The following is an 18,178-nucleotide window of genomic DNA, read 5'->3' on the forward strand; positions in this document are numbered from 1 at the left end:
TTCAGGAGTGGTGAGAGCTAATTGTTAGCTCAGTGCAATGACCAAAAGAGGGACACCCTGCACACGCTGGAATGAAAGAGAGCCTTGGTTTTGTAAAAGTGTTCCCTGCAAACAGGAACACTTTGCGTCACACTTGAGGATATTGCCAGAAAGCAAAACTCACTTTAAAATTCCAGCATAGCACCTCAAAGCTGGTAGATTCTAATAATTGTTCTCCATCCCAGGGCTGAGTTGAGTCCTGTGAGTTGCCAAAATGCATTTGCCTTCTACAGGAACAACGCTCTTATCCTTACCATCCTCCTCAAGGTCTTTCTTCCAAAAATATCCGACTCTTCTCCACACTGCTCAGCTTTCCTCTGTCACCTCTATGGAATAAGAGACCAGGGGCAGTCTCTCTCTCTTTGTTGTCAAGGTCCATCCTTTCAGAGAGCCTTGCTGACTTGTTCAGGTTCACGCAGGAAGGTGGGGAGAGATTTAATTCCCACCTCATCTCCCAACTCCCCACCTAATGTTCTCTCCATGGGATAATGCTGGGGAGATGAGTGAAAGTTGCTTGTGTGGGTGAACCGGACTCTCATCTTCTCCATTATTTTAAAGTGCTGTCCTCAGTTGATCTCTTCCCAAACCCTCTTCTCCTTTCTGCCCTCCCCACCCTCCATTCCCAAGCATCATGAAGAAAGGAATTTTTAGGGTTCCTGAACAGGTTGCCGGGGAGAGAACATTCTCACTCAAAACATTAGTTCCTGAAGAGTTCACTCTTGTTGCAATGAATGTACCACACTGATGAAAGATGTTGCTAATGTGTGAGAATATGGGGGTGTGGGGAGCGGGGTTTATGGGAATCCCCTATGTATTCTCTGTAACATTTACATAGTGACATATCTTAAAAGAAAAGAGAGAGAGATGATGTCCTGCTGGAGAGCCAGTGTAGTTCAGTGGTTGAGCGCCTGCTTCACATGTACGAGGTTTCAGGTTCAATCCCCGGTACCTAACAGAGAGAGAGAGAGAGAGAGAATGACGTGTAAATGGCTTTTACCTTCTTCACTCCTTCCTCCATCCTGCTGCCCTCTGGGGTCATGAGGTTGAGGTCATACACAGCAGAGAACAAAAGAGGAGGTGCTTGATACAACCCCCAGATATTGGTTCCTCTGAGGGCTAAAGAGACCCATGGGAGTTATGGTCATGGCCGATGGGGTTAACTACCAGGGCAGATGGCCCCTCTTTGGAAATGGTGTTTATGTGTGATGAATCTGGACTCAGATGGGATCTCCCTTCATAAGACTTTCATGCTAATGTGCTGGAGGTGCAGTTAATGTTGGGGTTTAAGATATATTTAGGGGATTTGAATCTCTGGACTGACAATGTGATAGCCAGGTCCTGAGCCTCAACAGACTCCAGCACCTACAATCTGATTTATTGGACTTACCACACTCAGCTAAGATGGAGGTGAAGAAGGACAACCACCACACCATGGAGCCTAGAGTGATTACAACTGAAAATGGGAGGATTGCATCCAGCATCCAGGTGGAATCTGAGCCTCCTCTTGACATAAAGGTGCAATGGACACAACCAATCCAGTGTCCACATAGAAGAGGTGGCATTGGATTGGGAAAAGTGGACATAATGGACATAGGGTATGGGGAAAGGCAGGAAGAGATGAGAGGTGGAGGCATCTTCGGGACATGGAGCTGCCCTGGATGGTGCTTCAGAGGTAATCACCGGACATTGTAAATCCTCACAGGGCCTACATGATGGAATAGAGGAGAGTATGGGCCATGATGTGAACCAATGTATATGAGGTGCAGAGGTGCCCAAAGATGTGCTTACCAAATCCAATGGATGTGTCATGATGATGGGAACGAGTGTTGTTGGGGGGGGGGGAGAGGGGGGGTGGGGGGGTGGGGTTGAATGGGACCTCACATATATATTTTTAATGTAATATTATTACAAAGTCAATAAAAAATAAAAAAATTAAAAAAAAAAAAAAAAAAAAAAAAAAGAGGAGGTGCTTGACTTTCACCTACCTGAGGTTACCTACCTAGAGTTTAGTGTATGGGGGAATAATCTTCTATCTTGTTTCAACCACTCTGATCTGTGTATTTGAGAGTTGTTGTTTTTTCTGTCACTTGCAGCTGCACCTTACCCTAATTAATACACCATGCAACAGACGAGGCCCAGAGATGGGAAGTGACTTGTGGTCTTCTGTATAAGAGTGGTATCTCCACATGTATTCTTCATTACAGAAAAGCCAAGATAAGCTCTAAAACTCATAATCATAAAATCAATAATAAATACAGGTGCACGGATAAAGGAAAATTTACAGAGCACAGATTTCTCTGTTCTAAAATCCCTGAGGACTGACTGGTCTGGCACTGCTAAGCCCTTCACACAGGCTCATTAAATCCTTCTCCTGGTATTTTTTCTGGTCACACAGGCAGCCTACATTTCCCAGCTTCTCTTGCAGCTGGATTGGCCATGTAACTAAGTCCATCCAGGAGAATAAGAGTGGAAGTGATGGGCAACATCTCCAAACCCACTCCCTGCTCCACCACCTCAACCCCCCATTCTAGTCCTCCAGGCTCCTTATTCCACCCAGCAAAGGACTCCAGGCCCTGGGCAGGTGTGGAGCCACCTGACGGAAGGAGCCCGGGTCCTTCAATGGCCCCATGGGAAACTACTTGCTGCCTAGAAACACACCCATCTGTTTGGGGAGGTTAGAAATAAGCTTATGTTTTTATTTTATTTGTTACAGCAATACATAATATAGCCCCTTTTCTTGCCATCTGCCTCAACTCCAGCTGGGTTGGAAGATGACCTGTGCTGAGGAGACTCTGAGCCTGAGGTCAGTTTTGAGTGACCCAGCCAGTACGTGTGATGGGGTTTTCAGTCTTCTCGGTCTCTGGTTTGGTGCCTCTTGGTGATGAGGCACTGCCTACCTCTTGGTCCCTTCTCTGGTGCCTCCTGGTTCCTGGTCTCGGGGAGGTGTGCTGGCTGCTGGCCTCCCTAATCTTGAGACTGTGCCTTCCTTGGATCCTGCCATTGTACATTGTCACTCCCTTCACCCTTCCTCTGAATCCTTGTGTTTGCTCCTACCTTGTCATTCCCACTTCTTCCTATTTAACGCACTCTTTTAAAGAATAATAAGTAAATGATAAAGTGAACCTTGACTTCTTCATCTAAGGCTCCAAGCTGACATCAACATCTATCCTTTCAGAGTCAAGAAAAGTCTTCAGTTTCTTCTCTTTTCCTCCTGTTTAAAAGCCTACCAACCTTTGTGGACCACCCACAAAATTCCCATTCACCTTCTGAGAAAACCCTGACTTCCAACTCATTAGCAGAGAGCCTTAACTGACAAGTGCTGAGTCCAGTGAGAGAGCAAGCTGTAGTGCTCTGCTCTGCCCACTTCCCAATCTCGCCAGAGCTTTCCTTTTAGTTATTTCAGGGACCAGCTGCTCTGATTTTGGGGTCCATTTCCTTTAAGTTCTCCCAGCAGCATCCAGACCTCCATGATGGCTGCCATTTCCCTACATCTTTACTCTTGGGGCTGCGTTGTATCTGCTATTTTCTCAAAATTTCGCGAGTCACTTCAACAACCAGGTGTAGAGGAAAGAGACTCCATGAGACCCGGGACCTCAGGAAGTGACACATAACAAAGCCCATCCTCATTTCCTCCTCTGTCAAATAAGGATAATAATTTCTTTGCTACCTACCCTATAGTAATTGTAAATATCTAACAAAAAGAAGTGTGCAAAACCATTGGCACTCTGTAAAGTACCATATAAATGCAAGAGCTGCTTATTTGATTTTGCTTTTAGAAACCCTCCAGCTTCACCTACTCTGCCTTTCTAATTTCCCGAGGTTAGTTAGTTTCCTGCCCCACCCCACCCCCAGTCAGGGCCCTGGCTCTTCTCTGGAAAGAAGGGAGGAGTGACTCACTTCCTGGTTCTCAGTTCTCTCCCTTAAGCCTGTCTCACTCTTGGCCCACTTGCTTGCTTCCTTAGACTTGAACCAGTGCCTTCGTCAGCAGTTCAGGGGTCTCCAGGCGGCTTTGGACAATTACTCTGCCTCAGGACAATAGTTTTTTTCTTCTTCATATATTCTACCTCGAAGCTGACAGAATCACTTAGTTCAGGTACAACCAGAGCTTTTGTGCCGCCAACACCTCTGCGGGCAGAGAGGGGATAGGGGTTGAGGGAGGGGCCCAAGTGTGCAAGAGTTGGGGGCACACTAGGAGGGCCCGGCCTGTTCTGGCCTTTGGAAAGCGGGTCTGGCTTCCCCCTTCCCCAAACTCACGGCACCCCAGCGATAGGCCAGTTAATGGAAGGACTTGAGTAGACTCCACCCCCAGGGGGCAGAGTAGCCCCCAGAGAAGAACCCTGCCCCGCTGGCCCGCGCGGGAGTAGTGTGTGCCAGGGGTGAGCGAGGCCGGCAGAGTGGGCTCCCACTAAGGACACATGTTGCAGCCCCCAGGGCCCCCAGTCTGCCGCGACCTCCCCAGCAGAGTGGCTGAGACTCAGGGCGGGGTCGGGCAGGGGGAGGCGGCAGCGGGTCCACCGGGGGTCCAAGGTTCCCTCGTTACTCTCTAGAACCCGACCATGTGTACATCCACCTATTAGAGGGGAGTGAGGAAACGGATGATCTGATCGTGGAGAGATCAGCTCCCTCACCGGACCTAACCGGGCCACTGAGGCAGGGAGCTCCGCGGCCGCCGTCGTCCTCCGTTGGGCGTCCGCCTCCCGCTGCGGAGAGCGGCCCCCCGGAGCCCCGGGGCAAGGCGCCCCGCAATCCCCAGCGCCGCGGGCACCCGCAGCGGGTGTCCTGGGAGCCACACACGCTTCACCCTCTCAGAGGCCAGTTTCGAAAGCCGGTCCTGCCGCTGGAATGTGCGTGACTCTGGGCAAGTGCCCGCACCTGGCTCCTCAGTTTCATCCCTGGGCAATAACAGCTTCTTTGTAGGGCGGCTGTGAGAATCTAAGAGGAACTAGGTGTGCAAAGGGTCTGCCACGTCGCAAGTGTTCCAGAAACGGTGTGATTGCTACTCTGGGGACAAAGAAGCAACCAGCGAGCTGCAGTTACGGCCCAGGGCAAGTACCCCGGGGAATTGTGCCCACAGTAAGCTCTTGAAGACGGGCGGGAACCGGTCCTCGGAAAAGTCCCGAAGGCAGCAAGTGGAAGCCGGGCAGCTCCACGGGGCCGCGCGCGCTGCCGTGCAGCCTCGCCTGCGGCCGCCGCTGACTCTCTCTGCAGGACCACAGGTGGCCAAGTCCCCCTGCCAGGCGCGAGCCCCCTGCAGGACCACGGAATCCTGGGGGTCGGCCGGCCTGGCCTCGGTTACCTGAACCCGCGGAGGCGCAGTGCCTGGCGCCAGGATGGCTCCCGGGGAAGACACGGTTGCGGAGAGCTCTAGCGTGCGGGGCGCGCCCCAAGTGTCCCGGCTCCCCGGCCTCTGCCCGGTGCAGGAGCCGCCTCCTCAACGGGCCCGAGGCACTGGGGCTGCCTCGCCCCTCGGCCCCCGGCTCCCTGCCCTCCGGCCCCGGAGCTCCTCGCTACGCCGAGCAGCGCTCAGCAGCTTCAGACCCCAGAAAGCGGCGTCGCCGCGGCTGGCGGGGGCTGCGGCCCGGAGCCGCGCGCGGGCGCCAGAGGCCGGCGGAGCGCGGGATCCCTCCCCGCAGTCCGCCAGCGGTGGGACCAGTGCAAGCTACTTAGCGAGTAACTTGGCACTCCGGGTGAGCTGGGCCGCTCAGAGTTTTCGGTTTAGCCCTGGCACCCTCGTGCTTAAAGAGATCTTCAAGAAGGTCTCTCCCTGCAGGCCCGCCCTTGGGGCGGCCTCTCTGTTTTGTGGGTTCCTTCAAAAAAGGGAGAATTGGGGGAAATCAGAGGCACTCCCCGTGTCTCCCGAGGCAGGCCTGCTGCGGGCCCAGACACACGGTGATCCTAGGACCCTCCAGAGTCGGGAGGGGCCCGGAGCTGCCTCTACCTGCTGCTGACACTGTGGGGAACCGAGTGGAAGCCTCACCCTATAGGAGGGCACTGGTCGGCTCTTCTGCACTCCGATCCCACCCTGCAAACCAGGAGAAACCATTTCCAAGTTTCAGTTGCAGATCGGCTAGCAGAGCTCGGAGAAGAGATGCTGGCGAGGCGCCTGGGCCTGACCCTGGCATCAGCACGCTAGGCCTTTCTGGAACAGGCTCAGTGTCATGGGCCTAGCCCGGGCCACGGCGACCTGGAGAGCCTCCCACTCTCCCCCGCCACCAGCCCGCGGCCAACAGGAGTCGGGACTTTTTCCTCCTCCAGTTCCAGGCGCATCCACTTAAAAGCCAAAGCGCTCGGGCGTAGCCTGACTTTCTCAGCTCCCCAGAGTGCTCTGGGCGCCCACAGACACACCTATGTCCTCAAAGGCAGTCCCCCTCCACGTGGGGCCCGCTAGCCCCTTCTGCATCCCCAAGGGAGGGTTTTCACCTCTCACGCACACATTTTTTCTTGCCTTCTCCCATCTCCTTCCAGTACATGGCCGGGCGCTGGCAGCGCCGCCCCTCCTCCCTAAGCAACCTCGAGAGGCGCCCGGGGGACCGAGCCGCAGCGAGGGGTGGGGAACTCAAAGGAAGGAAGGGGTCCTGCCGCGAGCCCAACGCCTTCCCGAGCCTTTCCCACAACACGTTCACAGCTCTCTCCTCACGGGCTCCAGCGACGTCCGGACAGGAGGTGGGCGCTGGTGGGATCGTGGAGCCCGAATTCCCTGCGCCCTGACACCGGTGGCCCCAGCCCGCTGGTCCCTGCTTTTCTCAGATGCGAAATGGTCTTTCCTACAAGGGTTGGAAATGACCAAGGACTGCGTAACCCTGTGTTCTTTCCCCAGATCTCCCAGTTCGGTTTACTCTTTCCTGTGTCGTGGCGCTGTCTCCACCTGCGCAAGGACTCTTGCGAAGCGCCTCGGGGTAGGGACTCGGGTGTCCAAAGCTCCCTGCGGCCTCATAGGAGTGCTGGAGAGGGCCGCGGGGCGGGGAAACCGAAGGGGACACACTTCGAGCCCCCGGGCTCCTCCCTGTCCTCTGTAGCCCTGGTTTCTACTCTCCCTCTCTCAGGGTCGAAGGCTGGGCTCTGCCTTCTCCATTCGGTTTCATCCTGGCTGGCAGTGTGGACGCGGGACCTGGCCGGGAACAAATGAACGGCATCTCGACCCAAACGCGCTCAGGGGAGCGGAGAGGGAGACTTTTGGCGATTCCAGTCGCTGCGTCTCTTCGGATCCCCGGAGCGAAATTCGAGGCTGCCGCGGGGCGGTGACAAGTCACTGGGAATCCTGTACCGTAGACGCCGACGGGGAGCGGCTGCATCCACTGGGCAACATCTGTGCAAAATTACTTTACATTTTCGAAGCCAGTTGGCGAGCTCTCGTCGCAGCCGCAGCAGCTCGTTGGATTCAGCCAAGTTTGGAATGGAGGAACGGTTTGTATTGACTCGTGTAAGCAGTGGGCGAGTAACTGCTCGGGTTTATTTTCAGAAATTCTGCATAGTTTCTTCCCGGTTTAAACAAATATTTTCGGCGTTGGCTTTCCAAGGGGAATGGAAGAGGGCACTCTGCAACAAGCAGCGCCCCTAGCCCGGGATTCGTTCTACCTAATAGAGCTCTTCGCCCGGCACCCCGCCCCCTACTGGCGGGCAAGAACTTCGGACAAATTCTAGAGATGCCACCTGCGTCAGCCGATAGAGGGTGCCGCGGATGGGATCCCTGACCCGCTGCCGCCTTGAGCTGGGACCATGTCTTTTTTTGGGACCCAGCGAAGCCTTCCTGCCGAGTAGCGTTGCAAGGTCGAGCCCTGGTCCCAGCAGGTCGATGGGCAGGGACCCACTGCTGCCAGGGGCGCCGCTGTGTGGATGTGGGTTTCCTTGCTTCTGTGTGTGCCGTGTGTGTGGAAGTACATACTCGAGAGGGGTTCATTTGTGCATCTATGTCTGTGTGAGTGTTTGTCTACCCCTGACCGGCTGAGTGTCTGCGTGTGCTTGCTTCTTTGTGTGTTTATGTGTGTGTGGTTGTGAGAGCATGCTTGTGTTGGGCTGCCCGTTTCCCTGGTGGCTGCTATGTGTGCGAGAAATTTTTTTGGGGGTGCCATGTACAGTGCCTGCCATATAACAGGTTTCGATAATCATGAATCAAAAAATATTAAATGTCTACGTTGGTGTCGTTGTGCAAGCCGATAGTTCGTTTGCCTGTGCGTGTGAGCCTCGAAAATGGGAGAGGGGTGGCGGGTAGGGGATCAGGATTCAGAAGCGCCTGTTTTTCTCCACCTGCACTCCTCAAGCAAGCACGCGGAAAAGCGGGTTCTGGCCCCGCACGCGCTGGGCACCACCCAGTTCTGTTCACCCGGCTCCGTTGACTCCAGGCGGCTTCACGAATCTCATGAGCTTCTTCGGACTCTCAAGCAACAGCCCGCACGTCGCCGCAACAGTTGGTGTTGGCGGAGATGTGTGGGCCCTCCGAGCACAGACCAGGTCCCGGGAAGACCCGAACATCTTGAAAGCGGGGCCTCGGGAAAGGCCGCGAGAGCTGCAGGGGCTGGAATTTCCTCTTAGGCGCCAAGGTCGCGGGACGCTTGGTGCGGCCCCAGGAGGAGGACTCCAGCCACGTCGCTCAGTCCCAGCCTCCTGGAGATCCCCATGACCTCCAAGAGTGCGCGGACCTGAGGCCAAGGCGCACGCTCCCTTCCTAAGCTCGCCAGCCCTACCACCCGCGCGCCCCGCGCGGCTATGTTGATTGGGAAGGAATCACCGACACTTAGAAAGTCGGAGCGAAAGGGTCCTCGGCGAGCGTAGGAAAGAAGAAAACCCGTCAGATCGCAGCGCCGCAAGATCCAGGGTCGCGACCGGCGCTTCGGCCCCTCCATCCCGGCGGGCTCCGGCCCTGCAGGCCGGGTTCGCGGCGAGGGAAGTGCTCGGTACCTGCAGCCACTGCGCCCTGAGACCGAGAAGACTCAGCTTCCTCGCAGAACCCCTTCCCGCTTCGGAACTGCGCGGGCCGACTTAGACGTGTCGCTTAAAGCGGGGTGGATCTCCCGGAGAGGAGGGGGCGCTGCGGGTTAATTTCCAGCCACAGAGTATTTAGCGGCAAGCTTCCCCTCGCCCTCTCGGCCCGGCCCGCTGAGCCGCAGCGCCTGCTTGCCCCCACCTAGAACGCGCGCCCGTCTTCTCTGCCTCCCTCACACCACCTTCATCTCCGCTCCCAAACTACCCAGCTACCGGGGGCAGGTGACCCAGCTCAGCTACGGGGGCAGGTGACCCAGCTCGGAGACCTTTGCGCCCTCACCACTCTCCCCGGGGCCGCGCGCCTACAGCGTAGGTCTCAGCTGCCTGTGGGCCGGGGGGTCTGCCCAGGGCGTCGGGCTGGATCCGGGGATTGTGGCACCGCCAAGAAGGAGGTCAGAAAACTCCAAACACACGTACTCATGCCCCGCACAGTTTCGCATCCCTTCCCCACCCGGAGGAAGGAAGAGGGCGACCGGGCCACTGTCCCCCGGCTGGTGCGCAGAAGGAGTCCCCAAGAAGTCCAGGCCGCCTCTCCCCGCTTCTGCAAGGAGCTTAAAGAGTAAGAAAGGAGAGGAGCTTTCGTGGAGGAGGCTTCAGAGAGTTTCCAGTCCCTTCAACCAGCGACTCCTCCCTGTTCTGTGTGTGTGGGGGGGCGTCTCCGGGTTTGGGGCTCACCGCGGTATCGCAGCCCAGAACGGCCCACCCGGGGTGTCAAGCCCTTGTGGGGAAATCAGACACTGCTTCACTCCCGGCCCGCCGGCCTTCTGGCATATATCCATATATATATTTATGATTTCTAATTTTATTATAAAATAAAAGCAGAAATATTTCCCGAAGAACATTCACATGAGGGCATAAACAGAGAGACGGCAAGTCCGCGGCGGGGGTGGGGGGAGTTCGCTGCGCAGGTCGCGCTGTGGCCACTGTCCCTGGAGGAAGAGGAGAGCGCAGCAAGGCCGGCCTCGTGGGGGTGGGGGGGAGAGATAGAGAAAAAGATAGAGATAGAGATAGAGATGGGGAGGGGGGCAGGCGAGAGGGGGCTTCTGTGGCGCCGCCCTTTCTCTTTCGCTCTAGTTCCTAGGCTCAAAGCAGATACCTGTGGCCGCGCTGACTCCGCTGGAAGGAGACCCTGCCTATCGCGACTCGACGCCTCCTGCCCCCAATTCCGGGAAAGCGAGGGATGGGGGTGGGGCGAGAGTAAATAGACGCCCAAACGCGAGCAGAAAGACTGAGGGGTACAGACCGAGGCGTCCGGATACAAAGTGCGAGACTGGCCAGAGGAGAGGAAAGGAGAAAAAGATGGAGAATAGAAGACAAGTGAGAAGGGGCAAGCCAGCTATCTAGAGTAAGCGGAGACAGAAAAGGGAGAAGCAGGAAAGGGAGAAAAAGAGAGCAGAGGTGAGGAGAGAAGAAAGGGGAAGGGAAGAGTAGAGACAGGACAAGAGAAGAGAGAAAAAGAATGAATGAGAATGGTGTATAATTTATTCCCTTCCCTGGATCGAGGCCGGGCCCCGGCACCCAGTACCCAAAGGCTCTCAAAAACCAACTTGGCGAAAATAAATCCGAACAAGGACCAATCAGACAGCCATCGGCGCTGCGCGGGGCTCAGCGTGCGGGTCTTTCAGTCCCTGCGGGACCGCCGCGCGCGCTCGCGGCACCGCCTCTCGGGCCCCCAGCCCCAGCCCGCAGGCCTGCGCGCCGGGCGGGCGGGGCTCTAGGAGCCCAGGTCCACGAGGTTGGCGGACATGGGGTTGAGGATGGAGTCCTGCAGGCCGTGGTGGTGCTGCAGTGGGTCCGCGCCGCCTGCGCCCGGCACGGGCACGGGCACGGGCACAGCGCTGGGGCCCGGAGGGTGGCCCAGGCTGTGCAGGGACGGCAGCCCGGGCGGGGGCGGCGGGCTGAGCAGCAGCGCGGGGCTGGACGACGAGTGGTCTGGCGTCCCCGACGGCGTCTTCTCGTCCTCGGAGCTGCCTAGCACCGACTTGCCGCCGCCGTTCAGCGACGAAGCCAGCGGGTTGTGGCTGTTGGAGTTGGAGTTCTCGCTGTTCTCCCTGCAAACGCGGGAGTAAAACAGCCCGGTCACCGGGAAGCCGAGGCCTCTCCGCGCCGCCTCACCTGGGGCCGAGTGTGCCGCCCGCCTCAAGCCAGAGCCAGGCTGCCTGCGAGCATTTTCGGTTTCTACCATTTTCTTCGCCTGGCCCCGGCCCTACCTAATTCCTGCCAGTTCTTTCAGCCTCCGATTTCTGGGTCTTGTACTCGCCCTCTCTCTGCGTCTCCGTGCCTCTCATCCCCTTAATCTCACGAGTATCTTTTCTTTTCTGCTCTTACTCTGTCTCCATGCTCTCTCTGTTCTTAACACCTCTTTCTAGCTGAACTCTTGGAGCAGAGGGGAAGGGAAGCAGGGTCAACTTCTGCGAGTTGGGGTGGGCAGGAAGGGAGCAGCCATGCCTGGGCTTTCAGATCACTCTGGGCTCCTCAAGCCCGGTCTGCTGGGAGAAGTGGAGCCAGGAGGGCCAGGGCCCCCTCCCAGGCTGGGTACCTGGCAGGCCTCGCCTTGCCTGAGCGAGTCCTCTGTGGCGTGCAGGCTCCTGGGGCTAAGGGTCTTGCCCCACTAGCTCCAAGCTCGAAGACTCCTTGCTGGAGCCTAGAAGGGGCAAGTCCCCAAGGATGGAGGAGTCCTTTTCCCTGGTGGCCACAGTGGACATTTCAGTGGGGGGCCCAGGAGCTCATGCCCTGGGAGAAGAGAAAAGGGGAAGGATTGCTAGTTCTGGCGTATACTTTTCAGCCATACCAGAAACCCAGAGACTCTGCCCCCCTCACCTGAGGCCTGGCCAGAGAGCCAGTTCTTTATGACTCTGGACACGTGCCAGCCTGGATGGAGGGGGACCCCTGCAGAGAGAGCTCACCCACTGCCCTGCCTTTGATTGCTAGACCCTGCCCAGAACTGGAGATTTGAAATTATGCATAGAGTCTCTTCAGCGCCTTCCTGCGACCTTTTTTCTTCCTACTTTCTTGGGAGATATCTTCCCACAGGGCTGGCAGCTGGACCACTGTGGATATACCACTCTCATGGTCTGAGACATCAGGGTCTAGCCTGTGGCTGCCCACAGCCCCACCCCAGCTGGAGAGCTCTGACCCTGGTCATTCAAATTCTGGGCTGTACACACCCCGTCCTGCCAACCCCAGGTGTTCTGTTCTGCTGTTATGCTCAGGCTGGATTCTGTCCCCACCGTCAGTTTCTCTCCTATTCCCCCTTCCAGATGTGGGGTTCTAAGGAGCCACAGGGGAAGTGGCCGCTAGGGCTTAATGGTCAACCCTTAGGCCAGTTCAGGAAGTCTGGTTTCCCCGAGGACATGCAACTCCCACCTCTTCCGCTGCGCTCTGCTCACCCCAGAAGGTGGGAGTCTCACTGACCTACTCCAGAGAAGGCAAAGGTGAGGAGAGAGAGACCTAGAGCCTGGCTGGTGAGGAAAGGGCTGCTGCTTCCAGCAAGCAGCAAACCGGGCACATGTCTCTCCCCTTCTCTCCCAGAGCTGCCACTTCTTCCTCAGAGTCTTTCTTTTTTGGTCTTTTCTATGTGGCACAAAAAGGACTCCCTCTTCCATATCCTGACAAGGAAAAATCTTGCCCAAGACACTCTAGTCTTATCAGAGAAGTTCCAATCCCAGTCCTGACCCCTCACTTCACTTTGGCCTGGAGCTGAGTAAAACTGAGGGGAATTGCTGGTGAAGTCTCACAGCCAGCCTGCAACCAGCAATCCCGCTGTGCCCTGGACCAAAACCCTTCCGTCCATCGGAGGACAATCAGGCCCTGTCCACCGTGACCCCCTCACAGGGGATCCAGGCTCAGGCTCATCGTCCTGCAATCGCTCCGAAACTCGCTGTTTCTCTGCTTTTGTCCACAAGCGACTAAGAAATAGCTGACAACTTCCCCGATTACTTTGTCCGCTTTGGACAAAATTCCTACCCGCCCGTCTTCTGGCACAACCTGAGTGCTGACACGGTCAGGCCCGGCTGCAGCTGGGGCTGTGGCTGGGACCGGGGTCCCAGTTCAGGCCTCTTGCGAGGCTGGGCGGGCGCCCCGGGACCCCCCTCCTCGGGCCCGGGAAAGCCGGCGCGGGAGCTCTACTTACTCGTACCTTTCCTTGGCCTCGGCAGCTCGATCGCGCTGCCGCCGGTTCTTGAACCAGTTGCTGACCTGCGTGGTGGTGAGGCCGGTGGCCTCGGCCAGCTCGCGCTTCTCGCGGGGTGAGGGGTAGGGGTTGTGCGCATACCACTCGCGCAGCACGCTGCGACTCTTTTCCTTGAAACAGTAGCTGGTCTCCTCGCCGTCCCAGATGGAGCGCGGCAGCGGGAACTTGCGGCGCACGCGGTATTTGCCCACGGCGCCCAGGGGTCGGCCGCGCAGCTTCTCGGCCTCGATGTAGTGCGCTTTGAGCCACAGCTGCTGCAGCTTGGCGTGGTTGTGCGGCGAGAACTGGTGGCTCTCCAGGATCTTGTAGAGCTCGCGGAAGTTGCCGCGGTGGAAGGCCACCACGGCCTTGGCCTTGAGCACGCTTTCATTCTTGTGGAGGTGCTCACAGGCGGGCAGCGACCACAGGAAACGGCCCAGTCGCTCGATGTTGCCGCCCTGCTGCAGCACCTCGCACACGCACGCCACTTGCTCCTGCGTGAAGCCGAAGGTGGGCAGCATGGACATGGTGCCGGCTGCGCCCCCGCCCGCGCGCGCCCTCACCGCGCCGCGCAGTCCCGCATGGGCGCCTCCCCGCCCCGCGGTCCGGGCCGAGCAGGCCGGCGGGGCGGGCGCCCGGGCGCGGCGCTGGCTCCCGACGAGCCTCAAGTCACTGCAGCGAGTGCCCGCGCCAGCCGCGATTCCTGCGCCGCCCCGCGCCCCCGCTGCCTGCGCGCCTCGCCCGCGCCCGAGCCGGGGGGCCGCCCCGGGCGCCGCTCCGCATGCTCCGCGCCCGCCCGCCCGCCGCTGCCTCGCTCGCTTCTTGCTGGCTCTCCCTCCCGTCTAGCTCGCTCGCTGCTTTTTTAATAATATTATTCTAAGCGGGCATGAGGCACGGCGGCCCGCTCCCTGATTGGTCCGGTTATCTGACCCCGGGCCTGCCCGCGCCAGACAATAGCCGGAGTCAAATTATTCGCCATGGAGACGCTGTCAGTCACTGGTAACCCGAGCCCCGGCGGGCCGGGCGGCTCCCCCCGGCCGACTTCGCTGACAGATCGCCCGGCTCGGCGCGAAGCGGAGGGCGCCCGGAGCCGGGGAGCCGGAGGCGCTCCAAGAGCCTGGGAGGAGCAGAGGGGCCTGGCTGGGGCCGGCAACGGTGGTGATTGACGGGGCGGACGCCCAAAGAGAAAGGGAGGAGGAAGATGGGGGGGGGGGGCGGGAGGAGTGGGGACGCCCGGAGAAGAAGAGGGGAGGATGGGAGAGGGAAGAGGGGAGAAGAGAGGGCGGAGGACCCTTTAAGGGGGTGTCCGTGAGGAAGGGCGGGCGAGAGGCGTGGAGGGAGCGTCGAGGGGAAAGCAACTTGGGCAGCTTTTCGCAAGGGGCGGCGCTGCAACCTTGCCTGGGCGCCGTCGGGTAATCCCGCCCCCTCCCCACTGGGGGTCACCGTGCCCGCGTGGGGACTGCGGTTTTCGGGTTAGATTCCATCCAGGAGCCGGCCAGTGGGATGGGAGAGTGCGGAGGAGCTCGGGCACACCTCAAGTAGTTTCCTTTTCCTGCTGACAGCGCCCCCCTCTCCTAGGAACCCAGGACGAGAAAGCTCCTTGAGGGAAAGGGGGAGGGAGTGGGAGGTTTGCAGTGGCCGAGAATCTCCTTCGCGGCGGGTTCAGCCTTTCCTCCCTCTTCTGGCCGGGCCGGCTGCCCCGCGGCCAGTACCGCCCGGGCTCCACGCTCTCTGCTCCTCGTCGGGCGGGGACTCAGACCTAACCCGGCGGGTCACATGGCCGGGAGACGCGCCCGGCAGTTCCGCGCGGCCTCTACGGAAGTCGATTCCGGACGACAGCGGCGACGCAAAACCCGGGAAGGGGCAGACCGGCAGTCGGCTCACTGGGAGGCGAGGGCCGGGAGACTAGGGCGGCCGTGAGCTTCCCGGGCGGATGGTCGCGGAAGAGAAAGTCAAGGCCAGCCTCTCGCCCTTCGGCCTCGGAGCTTGGGCTCTGCTCCGCCTCTTGACTACTTCAGCCTGGGAACCGAGTTGCTGTGCTCCAAAATGCGGGTTCTTTGCTTCTGCGGCTTGGAAACACGTGGTGCTGGTTCTCGGGGAGAAGGGCGCGGACCGTGAGCGAGAGCCGGGGATGGGGGCGGGGCGGATAGCTGCTGTTTCTTAAGCTTTGAAAAGCCCGGGGAACTCGTCCTCTCCACTCTAGTTTTCTCTCTTCGCTCTCTTCTCTCTTCTGCTGCGGGCTGGGAGCCAACTTCGCACCCAGTGGGGTTCTCAAGCCCCGCCCCGCGGTCCGGACTGGAGTCGGCACAGAGCTGGCTGTGGAACCAGAGTCGAACCACATTCTTCACGCCCATCCCTTTAAGCTTTCTCAGGAGTTTGTGCTAGGAGCACTGGAGTGGGAGTCCAGAGCCTGGGCTCAAGTTCTGGCTTTGTTATCTACAGGCAAGGCACGTAATTATCCCTCCAAGTGTTCGTTTCCTTATCAGCATGACTTCCAAAGATTTTCTCTGCTCCAGGAAGTCCTCTGGGGGTGTCTCAGAGGAAGAAGTGGAAACCTGGGTCTCCTCTTAAGAAGCTTAGCACCTGGGGACCTGCTCTGCTTTTGAGGTCACAGGGCTGTGTTTCTTCTAAGTAGGTACTAAGTTTGCGCCCTGGGCAGCTTCCAGCGGAAATCCAGGTGGTGTCTGCCGAGACTGTGGCTGCTGGCTGAGAGGGCTCTGCTGCGTCCAGGCTTCCCTATCCAGAGTTCTCAGCACTGCTGCATCGGGGACCCCCAGAGCCGGTCTCTCAGGGCCCTGGGAGACGTAGGAAGAAAGGGCAACCTCTCCTTTCCAAGACTTCTTCAGCCACATGTTTGAGAGGATCCTGCCTGCAAGCTGGCTCAACTCTGGCAAGGGCCACATTCCACCTTGGCAAGGGCTGGCCAGGGTTGTGGGGGCAGGGCCCTGATCTGGGCCGGGTAAGTGGGACAGGTCAGTGACATGCTGCTCAGAGACCTTGGATCAGTCGCTCATCTTCTCTGCCTCATTCTCTCCCACTGTGAGAGGAGGTCTGGGCAATCTCTCAAGTCCCTGTGAGTTCTAAAGTGAGAATGGTAACCTCGAAAACCCGCGATCTTTGCAACCTTTGCTGTGAACACACCCCTCTACTGTGCACAGACACCAGAGACTTGGACTTGCCAGGCTGAACTTCCCTCAGGCCTGGGTCCTGTCCATGTTCTGTGAACACAGATTTTTCTGGGCGTTTCCTGGAGTTTCAGACTCACTGTCCCTCCTAGCGCTGCCCTCTTCCAGGCCTCTGGGCTCTAAGCCCGAGTCTGCCCTGCCAGGAGCTTCCAGGCAACATTCAGCGTTAGAAACAGAATAGACCAGACATGAGACTTGCAGCCTTGGAGAATATAGTGTGAACCATATGAAAAGCCATTACAGAGCAAGCCCAGAAAACCTGTGCACTATTATCCCATATATGGGGATAGATGGGTGCATGTCCATATGCCACTAGCTATTTCCCTCCTCCCTTATTTATACAAAACTGGTTGTAGCAGATCTGGGTCAGACTTTTCCATTAGCCCCCACAGCTGGGTGCTACCCTAGAAAGGTCACAAGCTGAGCTGAGGGCTTCTCACTGCCTGCCCCCCTCCCTATCAGTCTTTGCCACACTACACTTGGAGGGTATAGGAGAGGATTTGATAGACGCCAGCCTGACCCTTAGACAATCTCCAGTCCAAGCATTCAGAGCAGCTGCTCCACAGGCATGCGGGGGCCAGGTGCCTCCAGTCTGCCCCACCCCAGTCTCTGAATGAATCTCCACCCTCCTTCCTCCCCTGAGACTCATACCCCAAAGGCTTAGGCTTACTGTTCCATCAAGAATGGACAGGAAAAACAACGTGGCTGGGAAGGAGAAAACTCTTGTGGATCTGTGGGAAATTGGGGCTTCTTTGAAATGTGTCCTTGTAGGTGCAAGCTGTGCTGGAAGTCCCCTGGGATCTGACTCTCTGGAAGGCAGCAGTGGGGGTGAGGGTGCCCTAATTGGCTTACGCTGACAAAAGCGGCTTTGGCCTTGACTTCTGGTCAGGAACGGTGTGGGGCCTTTGTGTTTGGAGCTCGGCAGGAAGCTCTCCAGGACAGGGCCCGAGGGTCCTCAGTTACTCCGCGCCGGCGCCAGCCCAGGGTTGGCACATCCTTACCTGCGGGACTTTTGAGCAAGAGAGAAAGCAGCAGCAGCGGCCTTCCCAAGGGCTTCCCTGTCTTTGGGTTGAGGTCTTTTCGGAAAGAATGGGGCCGATCAAGGGAGAAGGAGCAGCTCGCGGGCACTTTCCAGCGCCAGCGGATCGGAAGGTCTGCGTTCCAGGCTAACACTCCTCCCCGGCCCTCGTTTGGTACCGCGTAAGGAAGAGAAGAGCTTGGCGCCAAACTAGAGGACCTCAAGCTTTAAAAAGAATTCATCCCCCACCCTGGCGCCGCCTGTCTCAGGTCCTCCACGCAGCTCCGCACCCCAGGCGCAGCGCTCCGGGACGCCGGGATGTGGGGGGCCCCGTCCTCCCTCCCCTAACTCCGAGGGCCGGATCGCCCCCGAGCCCTCTATTACGGCCACTTGCCCGGAGCCGACCGCCGGGCCGGGGCTTCGCGCCTCGTATTTCGTTGAAAGCGGGCGCACGCCGCACGGCGGGTTTGCGCTGTGGCTCCCGGCGCCACCCCAGCCGCCCTGGCCGCACCCCGCCAGTCCTGTCGCGTCCGGGCGGTCGCAGCAGGGGTATTTGTAATTCTCGGCCCCACGCGGTGTTTCTGTTTTGCCCTAAGTTTGGGGCAGCTTAAGGAGCCGAGATTCGCTCACACGAATTCTTGGATTCAGAAAACACTCCCCACGGCGCCCCGAGCAGGCTTTGGTTGCCAGGCGCTAGCCTGTGGGTGGCCGCGCTCGTAAAACGGAGCGAGTTGCGGCGTCCCCCGCGTCGCCGGTGGCTGGCGCGCTCCCCGGCGCCGCTGCCCT

General features: G+C 58.4%; 1 protein-coding gene across 2 annotated transcripts; it reads right to left on the reverse strand.

The window, feature by feature from the left end:
- Positions 1–9,788: 9,788 nt before the first annotated feature.
- On the reverse strand, positions 9,789–13,775 carry SIX2 (SIX homeobox 2). 2 transcript variants are annotated; one of them, XM_004447326.4, is made up of 2 exons: positions 13,157–13,775; positions 9,789–11,069 (listed from the first exon to the last, which is right to left on the reverse strand). In XM_004447326.4, the coding sequence occupies exons 1-2, from the start codon at positions 13,714–13,716 to the stop codon at positions 10,733–10,735; spliced, it is 897 nt and encodes a 298-aa protein (XP_004447383.1). In that variant the 5' UTR covers positions 13,717–13,775; the 3' UTR covers positions 9,789–10,732. The 2 variants fall into 2 exon arrangements, with proteins under 2 accessions (XP_004447383.1, XP_071064762.1); XM_071208661.1 differs by having other exon boundaries at positions 13,151–13,775.
- Between the last annotated feature and the right edge of the window lie 4,403 nt (positions 13,776–18,178).

This window comes from Dasypus novemcinctus, chromosome 17, assembly GCF_030445035.2.
Source record: "Dasypus novemcinctus isolate mDasNov1 chromosome 17, mDasNov1.1.hap2, whole genome shotgun sequence".
Classification (NCBI taxonomy): domain Eukaryota; kingdom Metazoa; phylum Chordata; class Mammalia; order Cingulata; family Dasypodidae; genus Dasypus; species Dasypus novemcinctus.